Source organism: Aquila chrysaetos, chromosome Z, assembly GCF_900496995.4.
Source record: "Aquila chrysaetos chrysaetos chromosome Z, bAquChr1.4, whole genome shotgun sequence".
Taxonomy (NCBI): domain Eukaryota; kingdom Metazoa; phylum Chordata; class Aves; order Accipitriformes; family Accipitridae; genus Aquila; species Aquila chrysaetos.
This window is the reverse complement of record NC_044030.1, coordinates 41847542-41859906: the sequence shown is the minus strand read 5'-3', so window position 1 is coordinate 41859906 and position 12365 is coordinate 41847542. Positions and strand designations below refer to the sequence as shown.

The 12365-nt window shown below is 41.8% G+C and overlaps 1 protein-coding gene across 1 annotated transcript; it reads right to left on the bottom strand.

The window, feature by feature from the left end:
- Positions 1–1193: 1193 nt before the first annotated feature.
- On the bottom strand, positions 1194–11684 carry LOC115336767 (fructose-1,6-bisphosphatase 1). The gene is made up of 7 exons (XM_030004283.2): positions 11444–11684; positions 8912–9074; positions 7104–7196; positions 5361–5504; positions 3987–4124; positions 2618–2737; positions 1194–1616 (listed from the first exon to the last, which is right to left on the bottom strand). Exons 1-7 carry the CDS (start codon positions 11611–11613, stop codon positions 1425–1427), a joined length of 1020 nt encoding a protein of 339 aa, XP_029860143.1. The 5' UTR covers positions 11614–11684; the 3' UTR covers positions 1194–1424.
- Between the last annotated feature and the right edge of the window lie 681 nt (positions 11685–12365).

Here is a 12365-nt window from a genome sequence, read left to right as displayed (position 1 = left end):
GCTTTGGAGAACAGATGCGTATATATACACCCATCCAAGGTTTGTCAGTATGCCTCCAACTGCCCCAAACACAACCTCTGTCAGAACAAGGGCCCCCAGGTTTTTTTCTGTGTGAGCCCTCACAGAGCATGCCTTCGCACCATGGCCTCTAGGTTGCCCCCCACTCTTTTCTTCTTGTTTTACAAGAAGAACCAAGCCTAGGCAGGCTATCCCCACTGGTGTGTGCAAAATCCCCAGACAGGCAGGTTTATAGCTCATTGCACCCACAGATAGGGGCTCCCAGACCACGGCTTGAGTGAATGTTCAGTGGCAGTCTACCCAACAGCAACACCTACATGTCCCTTAGCTTGAGTTTGGCGAAGGCAAGTGGGCAGTGAGAAATGTCAGATTTGGACTGATTCAAAAGGCTTGTGAGCCACATCCATAAACTGTACCCAGGCAGGTGGACAGCCCATCTAGCTTCCAAGCGCTAACATCGTGTTCCCAGCAGCATGCTCTGAATCAGCATATTAAATGTCAGTATGCTTTGTGGGGATCTTCGCAACTTACTTCTGCTTGCGCAGCAGAATCCTTTTCCGTGGTAATGCACACTCCCAAAATAACACAAAGAACACCTGGTGGGGGGTGCTAGCGCCACGCATGTTCATTTTTTTCATCAAGAAAGCAGGTTAATTTCTGGCAAAGATAGCCAGCTCATCACAGCAGAATGGCACCAAGCTGTCTATACATGCTCTTGATCTGATTCAAAATCCAACTCCAAAATGTCATTTTCCATTCTTGTGTAACTGGATCTGATACAGTGCCAACTGGCAATATCAACAGCACGTGTCAGAATTAACATGCACTAATGTACATGTTTCACAAATGTTAATTCTCGATCAGAATAAGCCCACACTGAAGTACAGTCAGTAACTTCTGGGGCCTAAAAGCAACATGTGAAGGTGTCCACATTAGCATTTATATTTATTGCCAAAGAACTAGAGACTGGTCTAGGAATGGTCACTCACAGTAAGAGGCTGCAGAGTCTTCCCCCCAAGATTTTTGGGAGAGGTCAGAGTCAGATACTCTGGTGATAGTCTGTAGCTTGTCTGAGGAAGTTGAATCTTCCCCTAGTTACTGAATGTAACACAGTATTTCCTTGTAGCACAGTGGCTTTAGTGTAATCACAAATGATAAAAGAAAAAGCAAACATATTTTTCCCTTGCTTTTACTTTTATTGCTTCCTTTAATGCAATCTTTTAATGCCTTTCATTGCCCAATGCAATTGCACAAGATTTCACTTAAAAAAATCTTATGAAAATATGGCTCATTTGCTCTCTTGCTACAGAGGTCAGACAGTTCAATCTTGCAGTGCTGCAGTGTGTTCTTTGGTTCAGCTGTAAGGCATTTCTTCCCATCTGCACAGTGACCCCAGCAAGCTTTCTTTACTTAGCCGAATGCTTCTTGACTATCTCAAGGTACTCCTTCACATCGTCAGGAGATCCCAAGACAATGGGCACTCTTTGGTGGATATCCTCAGGCACTATATCTAGTATTGCTTGATGCCCAGTTGTTGCTATTCCCCCAGCCTTCTCAATAACAAAAGCCATAGGATTGCATTCATAGAGCAGTCTCAGCTAGAAGAGAAAACCCAAAATGGCAATGGTCAGCCCAAGCAATGCTGAGAATCATGAAATGTAAATATATTTGGCATTTGATTTAAAACCAATCAACACTCCAAGCACTCCATATTTCATACAAACTTTGACTCAGGAATGAAACTGTGCAGATTTTTCTTTTAAACAAAACAGTGAATGCTGGATTTGCCCAATTTGAGTGGTTTCTCCATAGCTCATGTTTGCATTGTGCTCTTTACACAGAGATAAAGTTCACATGTAAGACACAACCTTTAACAAGGCAGCAGACCACGTAGGCCTGTGTGAAAAGAAAGAAAAACACTGGCCCCGAGTGTGCCATTAAGTTTCTCTAATGAGTAACTGCATCTTATCTGCAACCTGAAGCAATAATTTACGGACAATTACAAAACAGATGAAAGGTCTTTGTTGAATAAACAGTCCCCTAGTCAGCCTGTAAGTGTGTGATCTCCCCTGACTGACTGTCATCCTGGCAGAGGCAGCCAGGCATAGCTCCTCCCGATGAGGCAGTGTCACCAAGTACAAGATGCAGACGGTTTTCTCTTTGGCAGAGCTTCTCCTAAGGGGCACGCTACATTTAGGCTTCCTACATACTGCCTTGTAATAGGAATCTCAGGGTAATGTGGATTGTTTACTTTGCTTTGTAATGTTTCGCTTGGTTGAGGCCAGCATGGTTTGAGCTGAGATAGTACAGAGAAGCCTCTTTGAACAGCACGTCCCCTGGTACATTCCATAATCTGGATATGTTTGGGGATAAAGAGGAGTCAGTGCAGTTGAAACAGGTTAGCACCAGCCCTAAAATTGGTGTCTGACAACAGGCTGGTGTCACTCATAACAGAGTGTGGGGGGTGGCTGTACTCACACACCAGAGGTGCAAGCAACCAAGTCATAAAACACATGTTCTGCAATCAAAATACTGATCTGTGATAGTGAAATATCTGGATAATGTAACATTTTCTATAATTGGGCTTATTCAGGTTTACCTTTCCTTTGGGACTTTTGGAGTTAGCAGGATACAAAAAGATTCCTCCATACACCAGTGTGCGATGCACATCAGCCACCATGGATCCTATGTACCTCCCACCATATGGTGAACTGCCATCCTACAGAAAGACATTTAAATAACTGTAACTTTCAAGAACATCAGGTTAATCTTTTTTTTTTCTTCCCCTCTCTTAGTGGTCCTAACATCTAACTCCTCCAAATCGTGCTCCATTGACAATATTCAAGGTAGTTTTGGAGAAAATTCCAGTTTCCTCCTCATTTTCTAATTGGGAAAATCCAAGGAAAAGGACTGACAGAAGATTTCAGGACAGATGAGTGGTAGCACCAACAACAGAAAATGCATCCCAGCTCTCCATCAGTGCTCTAACCCTTGGAAAATACTGCATGTCTAGTAGCAAAAAGATCAAGTGCTAGGAATTGATGTTGTTTTTTTTTCTTTTGTAGCAGAAAAAATTATCAAGGAATAAAAGAAGTGATCCTTCCTACTTCTACACATTTTTGCCACGTTCTACAACTTTTTTGGTAAGAAAAAGTTAATAGTTGACTACTGATATTATTTCTTTATTACAGTTCAGAGAGTATATTTTAATATCTAAATAAACAACACCTTAAGCCTGGCAAGATGCCAGATGAAAGTGCCAGTCTTTGTTCAAAGCAAGATCAGGAAGTCAAGAAGGAACACTTAACAATAGTAAATGTTTACGCTTCATTGTCGACGTAATAACTCCAGTGATGACAGTTGTAAGGCACAAGAACAGACATGATTTTTATGGGCACTTCTTAGAGCTTCAGGCCTCCTCCAGGAAGCTGCACGACCACAAAGTAGACCCTGAAATTACACTAGCTTTTCAAGTGAGAGGCCCCCTCAGGACCCAGCTTGTGTTACCACTAAGCAATGACCCACTGCCATCCCCAATCACCTTTCCTTCTACTCGGATACTGCAGTGAGGAATTAGCAATCTAACACACAGGTCGATCTAATTTCTTCATCACCAGACGAGATTTCCTCTCTACTTGACTACCAAATGCCCAGTTTTGCCTCCAGCACTGTTACTCAGGCTCCCAGCCAGGAAGGAAAATTAAAAAAAAAAGAAAAAAAAAGAAAAAAAAAGAAAAAAGAAAGAAAGGAAAAAAAATAATAGAGGTGCAATGCAGTACTGAAGGATGGTGAAATATCTGGCACATCAACTGCTGCTCTAATTATCACTCCTACATGAAGATACATTTTAAATAGACAGGAAAGGAAAACAAGCTCTGAACAGTGCATGAGACAGCAACTGATCATGAAGTTGGAATTCATGTGTGTTGCTTGTCATCAGAAAGTTTCTCTGAAATAGGATCTTTTACCTCAGGGAATTTTTTCTTTTTGAGATACTCTGTGACTGCAGGATCGAAGTATTTAGCGTAGCCTTCATTGAGACTGTAGATATTTCCCTTCTTTTTGATTTTCACATCCCTATCCACCAAAATGAATTCCCCAATTGCCTAACAATAAGAAAGAAAAACAATTTGTTAATGTTAATTGTCTTGGTTTGTAAATAAATGAGCAAAAACAAATCATACACACCATTTAGGAAAAATTTACTACTTCTGTCACTTTCTTGAATAATTCAGTACCTATGAAAAAGTGGTATTTGCAGTCTAGATAAGCAGTGTTCTGTTTACCCATAAAACACAGACAGAGCATGAATCCTGGGGCCATGCAAGCTTCTTCATACTACCATTCCCAGGTCTCTATCACTTTTCTATGCCCAAAAATGCTGTTGCCTGTAGATTTATTTAGCTCTCCACTCTTTTGCTAGACTTGCAATAAAAGTACAGTTCTGACAAGTTTGGAAAATGAGAGTGCTGGTTGAAGCAATGAATAAACATCTTCAAACATCTGTAGATATTAATAAATTCCAGTTCGTCTTAGCTTGGGCTAACTGGAAGCCTGGAGTCAAGAGAGCAAATCTCTGTAACGAAGGGCTGGTCTGTTTAGTTTTCACTAAAGTAAATTTCCAAGTTAGTGCTAAAAATAAACAAAATAACATGCATGCATGCTCAAAGTTAAATCTGCTATCTGAATATAGACAAAAATACATGCAGCTACTTAAGCTGTTACTTAACAGGGAGCTTCAAGTTATATTTGCTTGACCACGGCAGGTTCTAAAAATTTAATACTGGCAGGTGGCACAGGCTGACTAACTGATTAAAAAAAATGGGTCACTAAAGCAAACTGCTTTCTGCTATGATCAATATGAGTTTTATTTTAAAACTCGTATGGTCAAAGCATGCTAGAACATCAAATGCACCCACACGCATCACTTACTCATTTACACATCATGGTGGGATCTGAAAACACAGAAGAAGGTTAAATATTTCTGCTTCTCTGGTTTACTAAGGTCCTAGCATTAAGGAAAAGACAAACAAGTCTTAAAGGGCATTCTGCATTGCAGAAACCAGCTCATTTTAAATATCACATGATTTGGCACATGCTGCATCTGCTTCACTGACTCGGCTGTCTTCCTGTTGTTGAATCACACATAGCACCGCTGCAGCGGGCAGGCAGAACGCAAAAATCTCTTGACATTATTGCTGATGGGTTATTAAGCATACTTCATTTCTCCATGTTAGCTTGAAAATTGCTCCTTTGTTTGATTTTGAGGGGGACAAACAGTTCTTATAAACAGTACCTTTTTATCCCTAATAAAGAAACAAAGAAACAGAAGACATTCTCACCGGATCCAGCATGAAACAGTTGACACCTCCAGCAGAAGTGGCCAGTACCAGCATTGTGGCACTCCCATAGAGAGCATAACCAGCTGCCACGAGATTACGCCCGGGCTGTAAAGCATCTTTCCCAGAAGGTTCATCAGGGGACACCTAGAATAAGAAGCATAGTCAACTTTACTTCATTTCTATAGCTGGACTCTCCAGGACAGGGATGATCTTCTACTTCATATCCATGCACAAGGTGGCACAAATGCTTCCATGATCCACAACTGAGATTCCTACTGGATGTGCTAATACAAATTATACGGAGGAGACAAACACATTGATCTAGAAATGCTCTTGTATAAGCCTAGTTGGAATGCAGGAAGCAGGAAAGGATTAGGAGATAATATAGAGCTGTGTGCCTTGTTGTAGGTGATGATGAACACAGCTCAGAGGAAGACTCCAAGGCACAGTTAACAAGCAAGCAATGAAACATGACCCACAGAGTCCGCAGCTGATAAAAAGTACTTGAGATTTTTTTTGTTTTCTTCTGCTTCGTACAAAAATGAAGTTGAAAATAATTACTTTGGGATGTATGACAACATACAAAAGATGATTAAAATGGACAGTCAGGTGTGTTTTATGGGACTTACCTTTTCCCCCATCTTGTGACATGTAAATCCAGTATTTCAAGCTCCTTCAGACAAGGTTTCTGCCTTTCAGAGTGACTTAGACACTTCAAATGCACATGCCATGTTTCAGCTCTGGTTTGTGTTTGAAGCCTGTCCTCAGGCTAACAGGACTATTAGTACAGAGAACAAGAAAACCTGAAACCACATTCCCCAAGTAGATGACAACCATGTGGTATTTTGTCTCAACACAAATATTCATGAAATCTAAGACCTGGTTTCTTTGTAAGAGGTAATTCCTTTAGCTGGCTAATAAAATACCAGCCAGGCTTCCATGTACATATAAGTACCTGTCCTGGTTTCAGCTGGGATAGAGTTAATTGTGTTCCTAGTAGCTGGTACGGTGCTTTGTTTTGAGTTCAGTATGAGGAGAATGTTGATAACGCTGATGTTTTCAGTTGTTGCTAAGTAGTGTTTAGTCTCAAGTCAAGGATTTTTCAGCTTCTCAAGCCCAGCCAGTGAGAAAGCTGGAGGGGCACAAGAAGTTGGCACAGGACACAGCCAAGGCACCTGACCCAAACTGACCAACAGGGTATTCCATACCATGGGACATCCCATCCAGTATAGGAACTGGGAAGTGGGGGCGGGGAATCACCGCTCGGGGACTAGCTGGGTGCCGGTCGGCGGGTGGTGAGCAATTGCACTGCGCATCATTTGTACATTCCAATCCTTTCATTATTGCTGTTGTCATTTTATTAGTGTTATCATTATCATTATTAGTTTCTTCTTTTCTGTTCTATTAAACCGTTCTTATCTCAACCCACGAGTTTTACTTCTTTTCCTGATTTTCTCCCCCATCCCACTGGGTGGCGGGGGAGTGAGTGAGCGGCTGCGTGGTGCTCAGTTGCTGGCTGGGGTTAAACCACGACAGTACCTCATCTTCTAAGAGACTAATGCAAATCCCTCACAAATTTTTTATACAAGTGTCTGTGAAATAGCAGATTTAACTTAAAGCTGGTCCTGAAAATGTCTTTCACAAACAAGTTTAGTTAGATTTTATTAAGTCTTCACATACAATTATATTTCATCAAAAGGTGCACAATAATAGTGTTTCCTATCCTACGTGAAAGCATTTTACCTTTCTATAGATGCCAAAGATGGTCCCAATGGAAACAAGACAGTCTATGTTCGATGAGCCATCTAGAGGGTCTATGCAGACTATGTATTTACCCTTGAAAATACAAAAGAGGGAACAACTAGATTAGTGACATTATTTACCCAATTCCCCCAAATAAAAATAGTTTAGTAGGTAAATTTTCTCAGAGACTTTCAAAGAAATATAAACTAAAAGGCTTTTATAGATTATGAAGGAACTGAATTCAAATGTTAGAAATTCTTTGGCCCAGATTTCATTCTTGATTACAACTGTGTGATTTGTGCCAGAGCAGAAGCTGGGAAATCTTTGAAGTAAGTAAGAGATGATGACACTGGAAAGCTGAAGTTTTCCTACAAGTGTTTTAATATATATATATATATATATATGTAAAAACATTACTTTTTAATTATTAGTTTAGCTTCATCTCTTTAAATAATGCCAATCCATTTTGATAGACATCCTGTAATATCTACCATTTAGGCTACATTTTCTCATCTCTAGCAAAATGGCTTTCTGAATTATAAGGAAAAAGACAAATGAAGAAGATCAGCCTTTTTCATGTAGAGCTAAAATTAGAGCCATTAAAAAGGCTGTTAACACCTGACATTCATAAACTATACATTTCAATTTATCTGTGCTCTGAATGGACAGATGCTCAGAAATTACCTTAGCCAGTCTGTGGTCTTATCCTGGTTTGGGGTTTTCCCCCCCCCAAAGAAAAGAATGGTGTCTGCCTATTAAGATTCCTGTAGGTACAGAAAATTGCGAGTACAGGAGAAAAAGCTGAATCAACTGTACCTTTTAAATAGCTTGTTTTCCCCTTATCTTATCCACAGTCATTTTAATAACCATGTGTAACAACAATAAGCATTTATTCGCTTTTCATTTGATTTCACCCTGCATGCCAGAAACTTATTTAAGTCCAGCAATGCTCTACTCTGCAGGTAGGAATTCTGATGAAAACACCATATTAGCTCACATTAAGTTTAGAAAAGCATTAACACTGAGCCTCCCTCAGTGATATTTGAGGATGTAAAATCATGTTTGTTCAGATCTAAAGAAATCTTTGTTCATCCAATGCCTACCAAATCAATTTTGAAGATTTCTCAACAGGGAGAGAAAAAGAGAACTGCTTCGACAAAGCAAACATTATTAAACTTTATAAATTACATTTTAGTTGTTTGTTTTCACTAAATTTTTACTCAGATTTTTACATGATCACACCAAAATATTAGCTAGGAAAAAGGAACTGTTACTGAACGAGTGCATGCAGGCTTGTGAATATAAGTAATAATAAATAGTAAATAAGTAAAAATTATTTTTGTTTCATTTTTGCTAAGTCTTTCATGGGCTTCAAGGAAAATTTGCATGAATTAAAGAACTCGAGGTTTGACCTGAACAGAACAGTTCCTCAGTGTGCTAATGACAAAGCTACCTTACAAAAGGGCTTGACTGAGTCAGAGAAAAGTTCCAGAGATCAGATGGGATAAACAAGAAATAAGTTTCCTCCACAATTAGGAAAAAGGTGGTGGTGGGGGGAAAGGGGGGAAGGAACAACAGAGAAAAAAAAATAAAACAACAAACATCAGTCTCGAGAACAGAAATAACAGAGAGGACAAATGTTGACTGACTGACACTCTCTCCACCCAGCCCCTCCCCCCCATTTTCCAGCATGGAAAAGTACCTATTCTCTGAATTTTTTAGCTCAGTTTCAGTTTCTCAAATCTGAAACAATACACCTGTAAAGGCTGATTTGAAATCAAGCAGGGAGAACTTTTAAAGCTACTAACCCGTTTTTCAGTTTCCACTATCACAGCATCTTTGTTTTCTTCTGACACGATAACACATGTACTGAAGGATGACTTGAGCATGTTAATCACCAGGTCATTGGAAAGGATGTCCAACTTCTTTACCTGATCTCCTGTCACATTGGTAGACCCAGCAATTCCATAGCTAAAGCAGTGGCAAGAGAGAGCATTTTGTGAGAATGGGGCACTACATCTTCCAAAGCGCCCTGTTTCTGGCAACCTTACGCTTGTGAAGTGTCTTGTAAAACAAATAGCACTTTTGGATGATATCTCAGTTCTCTAAGCCTGTTTTTTACTTACTGTTCAGTGGATTCTTGCTGAGACCTGCTAACATTAGCTGTGGTGGCAAATCTAGAAGACACTAAACTGTGAGGAACACAAAACAAGGAATCACCTTTCAATAGCCTGTAAACTATAGGCAAACATAGCCAGAGCAGGCTGTGAAGGCTTAATTACAATAATTATGTTGTTTAATGAGCTCTTAACTTTAAGACCTAAATATTGCCCCTGAATCCTAGCCTACAATAATATAGCTGCATAGCCTAAAAGCTAAGACTTCATTAGAAAACTTATACTTAAAAAGTTAACAATGAATCTGACGACACTAGTTACACCATAACTTCTGTAAGTAATTTGCTCCTGGCTAGCAATATGATGTACAAATCACAGTAGAAACACTTTGCTCACAGATAAATCAACATTTTTATGGTTCAATGTTTTCAGTTTTGATTTTAAGTAGTAAACATTTCATTGGGATTAAAACTGAGAAATACAAATACGAAACACAAATAAAACCCTGTGAGCTAATCAGAATCAAACCATCTGGCATCAGGAAGTACCAGGAGACCTTGTGATAGGTGATTTTGAAAGTATGCAAAAGAGAGAGAGGGGAAGTTCAGCTCTTAGTAGAGAAAAACAATAGCCAGCTCTGCACACATTCTGATGACTCTTACGTACTTCAGCTACGATTCATTGATTAGGCTGAATGCTGGTATTTCAGGTTTTTTGTAATAATGCTGAACACACTACTTTAGGAATGTACTGCATTTCTTCAGTTTAATGCATGAGAAAAAGACCTGGCATAATTCTCTTTATTTCTCTCTCTACTACAGTGGCTTGAACATTTTTCTGCAAGTGTGAAAGTGCTTTTAGAAAACAATGTACTTTGAACACCACGCTTGCAAGCAGAGGCACAAGTCCTCATCCTCAGAGTAAAAACTCCATACAGCCAGCAGCTACAGCTCTCACACATTGTCTGTTGGGGACTCCCGGGAGGGGATGGCAGGACAAGGGGATGGCAGGGTGTCCTGCGAGGAGCCTGCGGCTTGGAAGGGACTGTGGCTTCCCCAGCTGTTCTGCACCTCCGCTGCATCTCAGCTGTCAACAGACACGCATGTAGGACAGACAAGGAATGGGACCTTAGACTGTCATAAATCAGGTCACAGATGGGAAACATTGCTCTTTACTGATAGACATAGGAGGCACATGAAAGGGCTAGCACATAGTGATTAAAAAACTACCACAGTTATATCAAGTCTGAAGTCAAAACAGAGAAAAATAGTTCAATCATACATAAAGTGGAGGATTTTTATTCTCTTTTGCAGTTGCTTCTATTTTATTAACTTCTGTCACCAAATTTTTCAGCTCTTTGATACATTTTGTAATAAATGTTACTCTGTATTGCCAGAGGCCTTTTGTTTATTATTTTTTCCACTACATGGTTTGTAGCGGCAAGTTCATTTTCTGTCTACTACATTTTCCATTCAGTAATGAAGCAGCCCATGCCTAAAGCCCTGATCAGCATACAATTTGGCTTATCAACAAGTATGTAAAATTCTTAGGGGCATTAGTTACCTATAACCAGTTTCAGTTATTTAACACTTCACAAGCTCTAATTTCCTTCTGATGCATCTCCAGAGCAACTCCCCTCTGGCTGACTACAGACACTACTGTTCCTAACCAGTGCTCTTTCTAAAAGCTTTAGACATCCAAAGCTTCATAGAGGAACTCAAGTTGCTATGATGCAATATGAAAAAACTCCACTGAATTTGATTAAACGCCTCATAGCATAAAACGGTGCTTTGATATTAAGCTACTGACTACAATGAGCAATAATCCAGCCATATTTTGACAGGCTTTGTCTTTCAGTCTGTTCGTTTGGTCTTCTGGTTCAAAGCACCCAAACCTGCTGAAAGTTTGCATGACGGTCTATCAGCAGCAGACATCTGTCAAAGACTGCATGCCTTGTATTATGAAAAAGTCATAGGATCCATTCCACTTGAGAAAATCAGAAGTCCAAGACGCTAAAGGAGTTACTGACGGCTCTGCGCAAGGCCGGTTGGGGGGGGTGGATGCAACCCCCCTCACACGCCTTTCGGGTGACACTCCCCACCCCCACCACCCCGGAGGGGGCAGGATCCCGCGGACCCGCGGGGATGCGGGGAGGTGCGGGATGCTACCGGCGCTCCCACCACCACCCCCTTACCCCCCCTTCCCGGGCACCCCGGGACTCACAGGTTGGCGATGCCCGCTTTACGGACGGCGGTGGAGATGGCTTTGATGGCCGTGCAGAGGGAATTGAGGAGCTGCGTGAACTCCCCGGTGCCTTTCGCCCGCCTGCCTTCCTCCATCACGAAGCGGGTCATGGTGATGACATTGGTGTCGAAGGCGGAGCGGTCCGTCATGGTGGCGGCGAGGGGAGAGTGGAGCCGCAGCCGTTCACGCCGCCACTAGCTTCGGTGGGGCGTGGCCGGGTGGGGCGTGGCGCGGGTGGGGCGTGGCGCGGGGTCTCCCCCCGCCCCGGGGGCTCCCCGCCTCCCCCACGCCACGCCGCCCCGCATCCCTCCGGGCTGGAGGAAGACAGGGATGCGGACGAGGATGAGGGTGAGGATGAGGATGAGGATGGAGGGGCCCCCCCCCCCCTTCCCCCGCCTTCCGTCCCCCCCCCCCCCCCCGAAAATAACGGCAGCTGGGAAACCCCGCCAGCATCCTTTTTTTTTCTTTTTCTCCCCACCCAAGCGTGTCTCATTCCCATGCATTATGGGGGAACAGATGCTTGAGGCCATCAGGTCTGTGAATGGCACAGAAAGTGAATGCAACTTCAATGCCCACGCTCCTGAAAGCGCGCCCACCCAAAACTTCAGAAGTCTGCTGTGTTTTCAGCGCTTGATTGCAAAAGTCTGAGCGTGGCATGTGGGTTATGGTGAACTGCGCATAACCCGCAGACGAAAGTAAGCACCTTCTGCCTCACAGGAATGCTCTCAGCCTGACACAGCGGTACAGGAAAAACACACATTTAGTAACCGATTCCATCAAGTATTAACTTCTGTTTAAAAGATCACGCTAACCCCACGTGCACCAATATCTTCAACACCATAAAAAAGCTGCAAGGAAACAGCCACTGGCAGCTGGACCCAACGAGATTTTTGTAACAAAC

Coding starts and splice junctions, on each gene's coding strand:
- LOC115336767 (XM_030004283.2), bottom strand. CDS start 11,613: ATGACGGACCGCTCCGCCTTCGACACCAATGTCATCACCATGACCCGC. Junction 9,075..11,443: donor AAAGCGGGCATCGCCAACCT/GTGAGTCCCGGG, acceptor CCACTGCTTTAG/CTATGGAATTGCTGGGTCTA. Junction 1,617..2,617: donor CCAAAAGTCCCAAAGGAAAG/GTAAACCTGAAT, acceptor TTTCTCTTCTAG/CTGAGACTGCTCTATGAATG.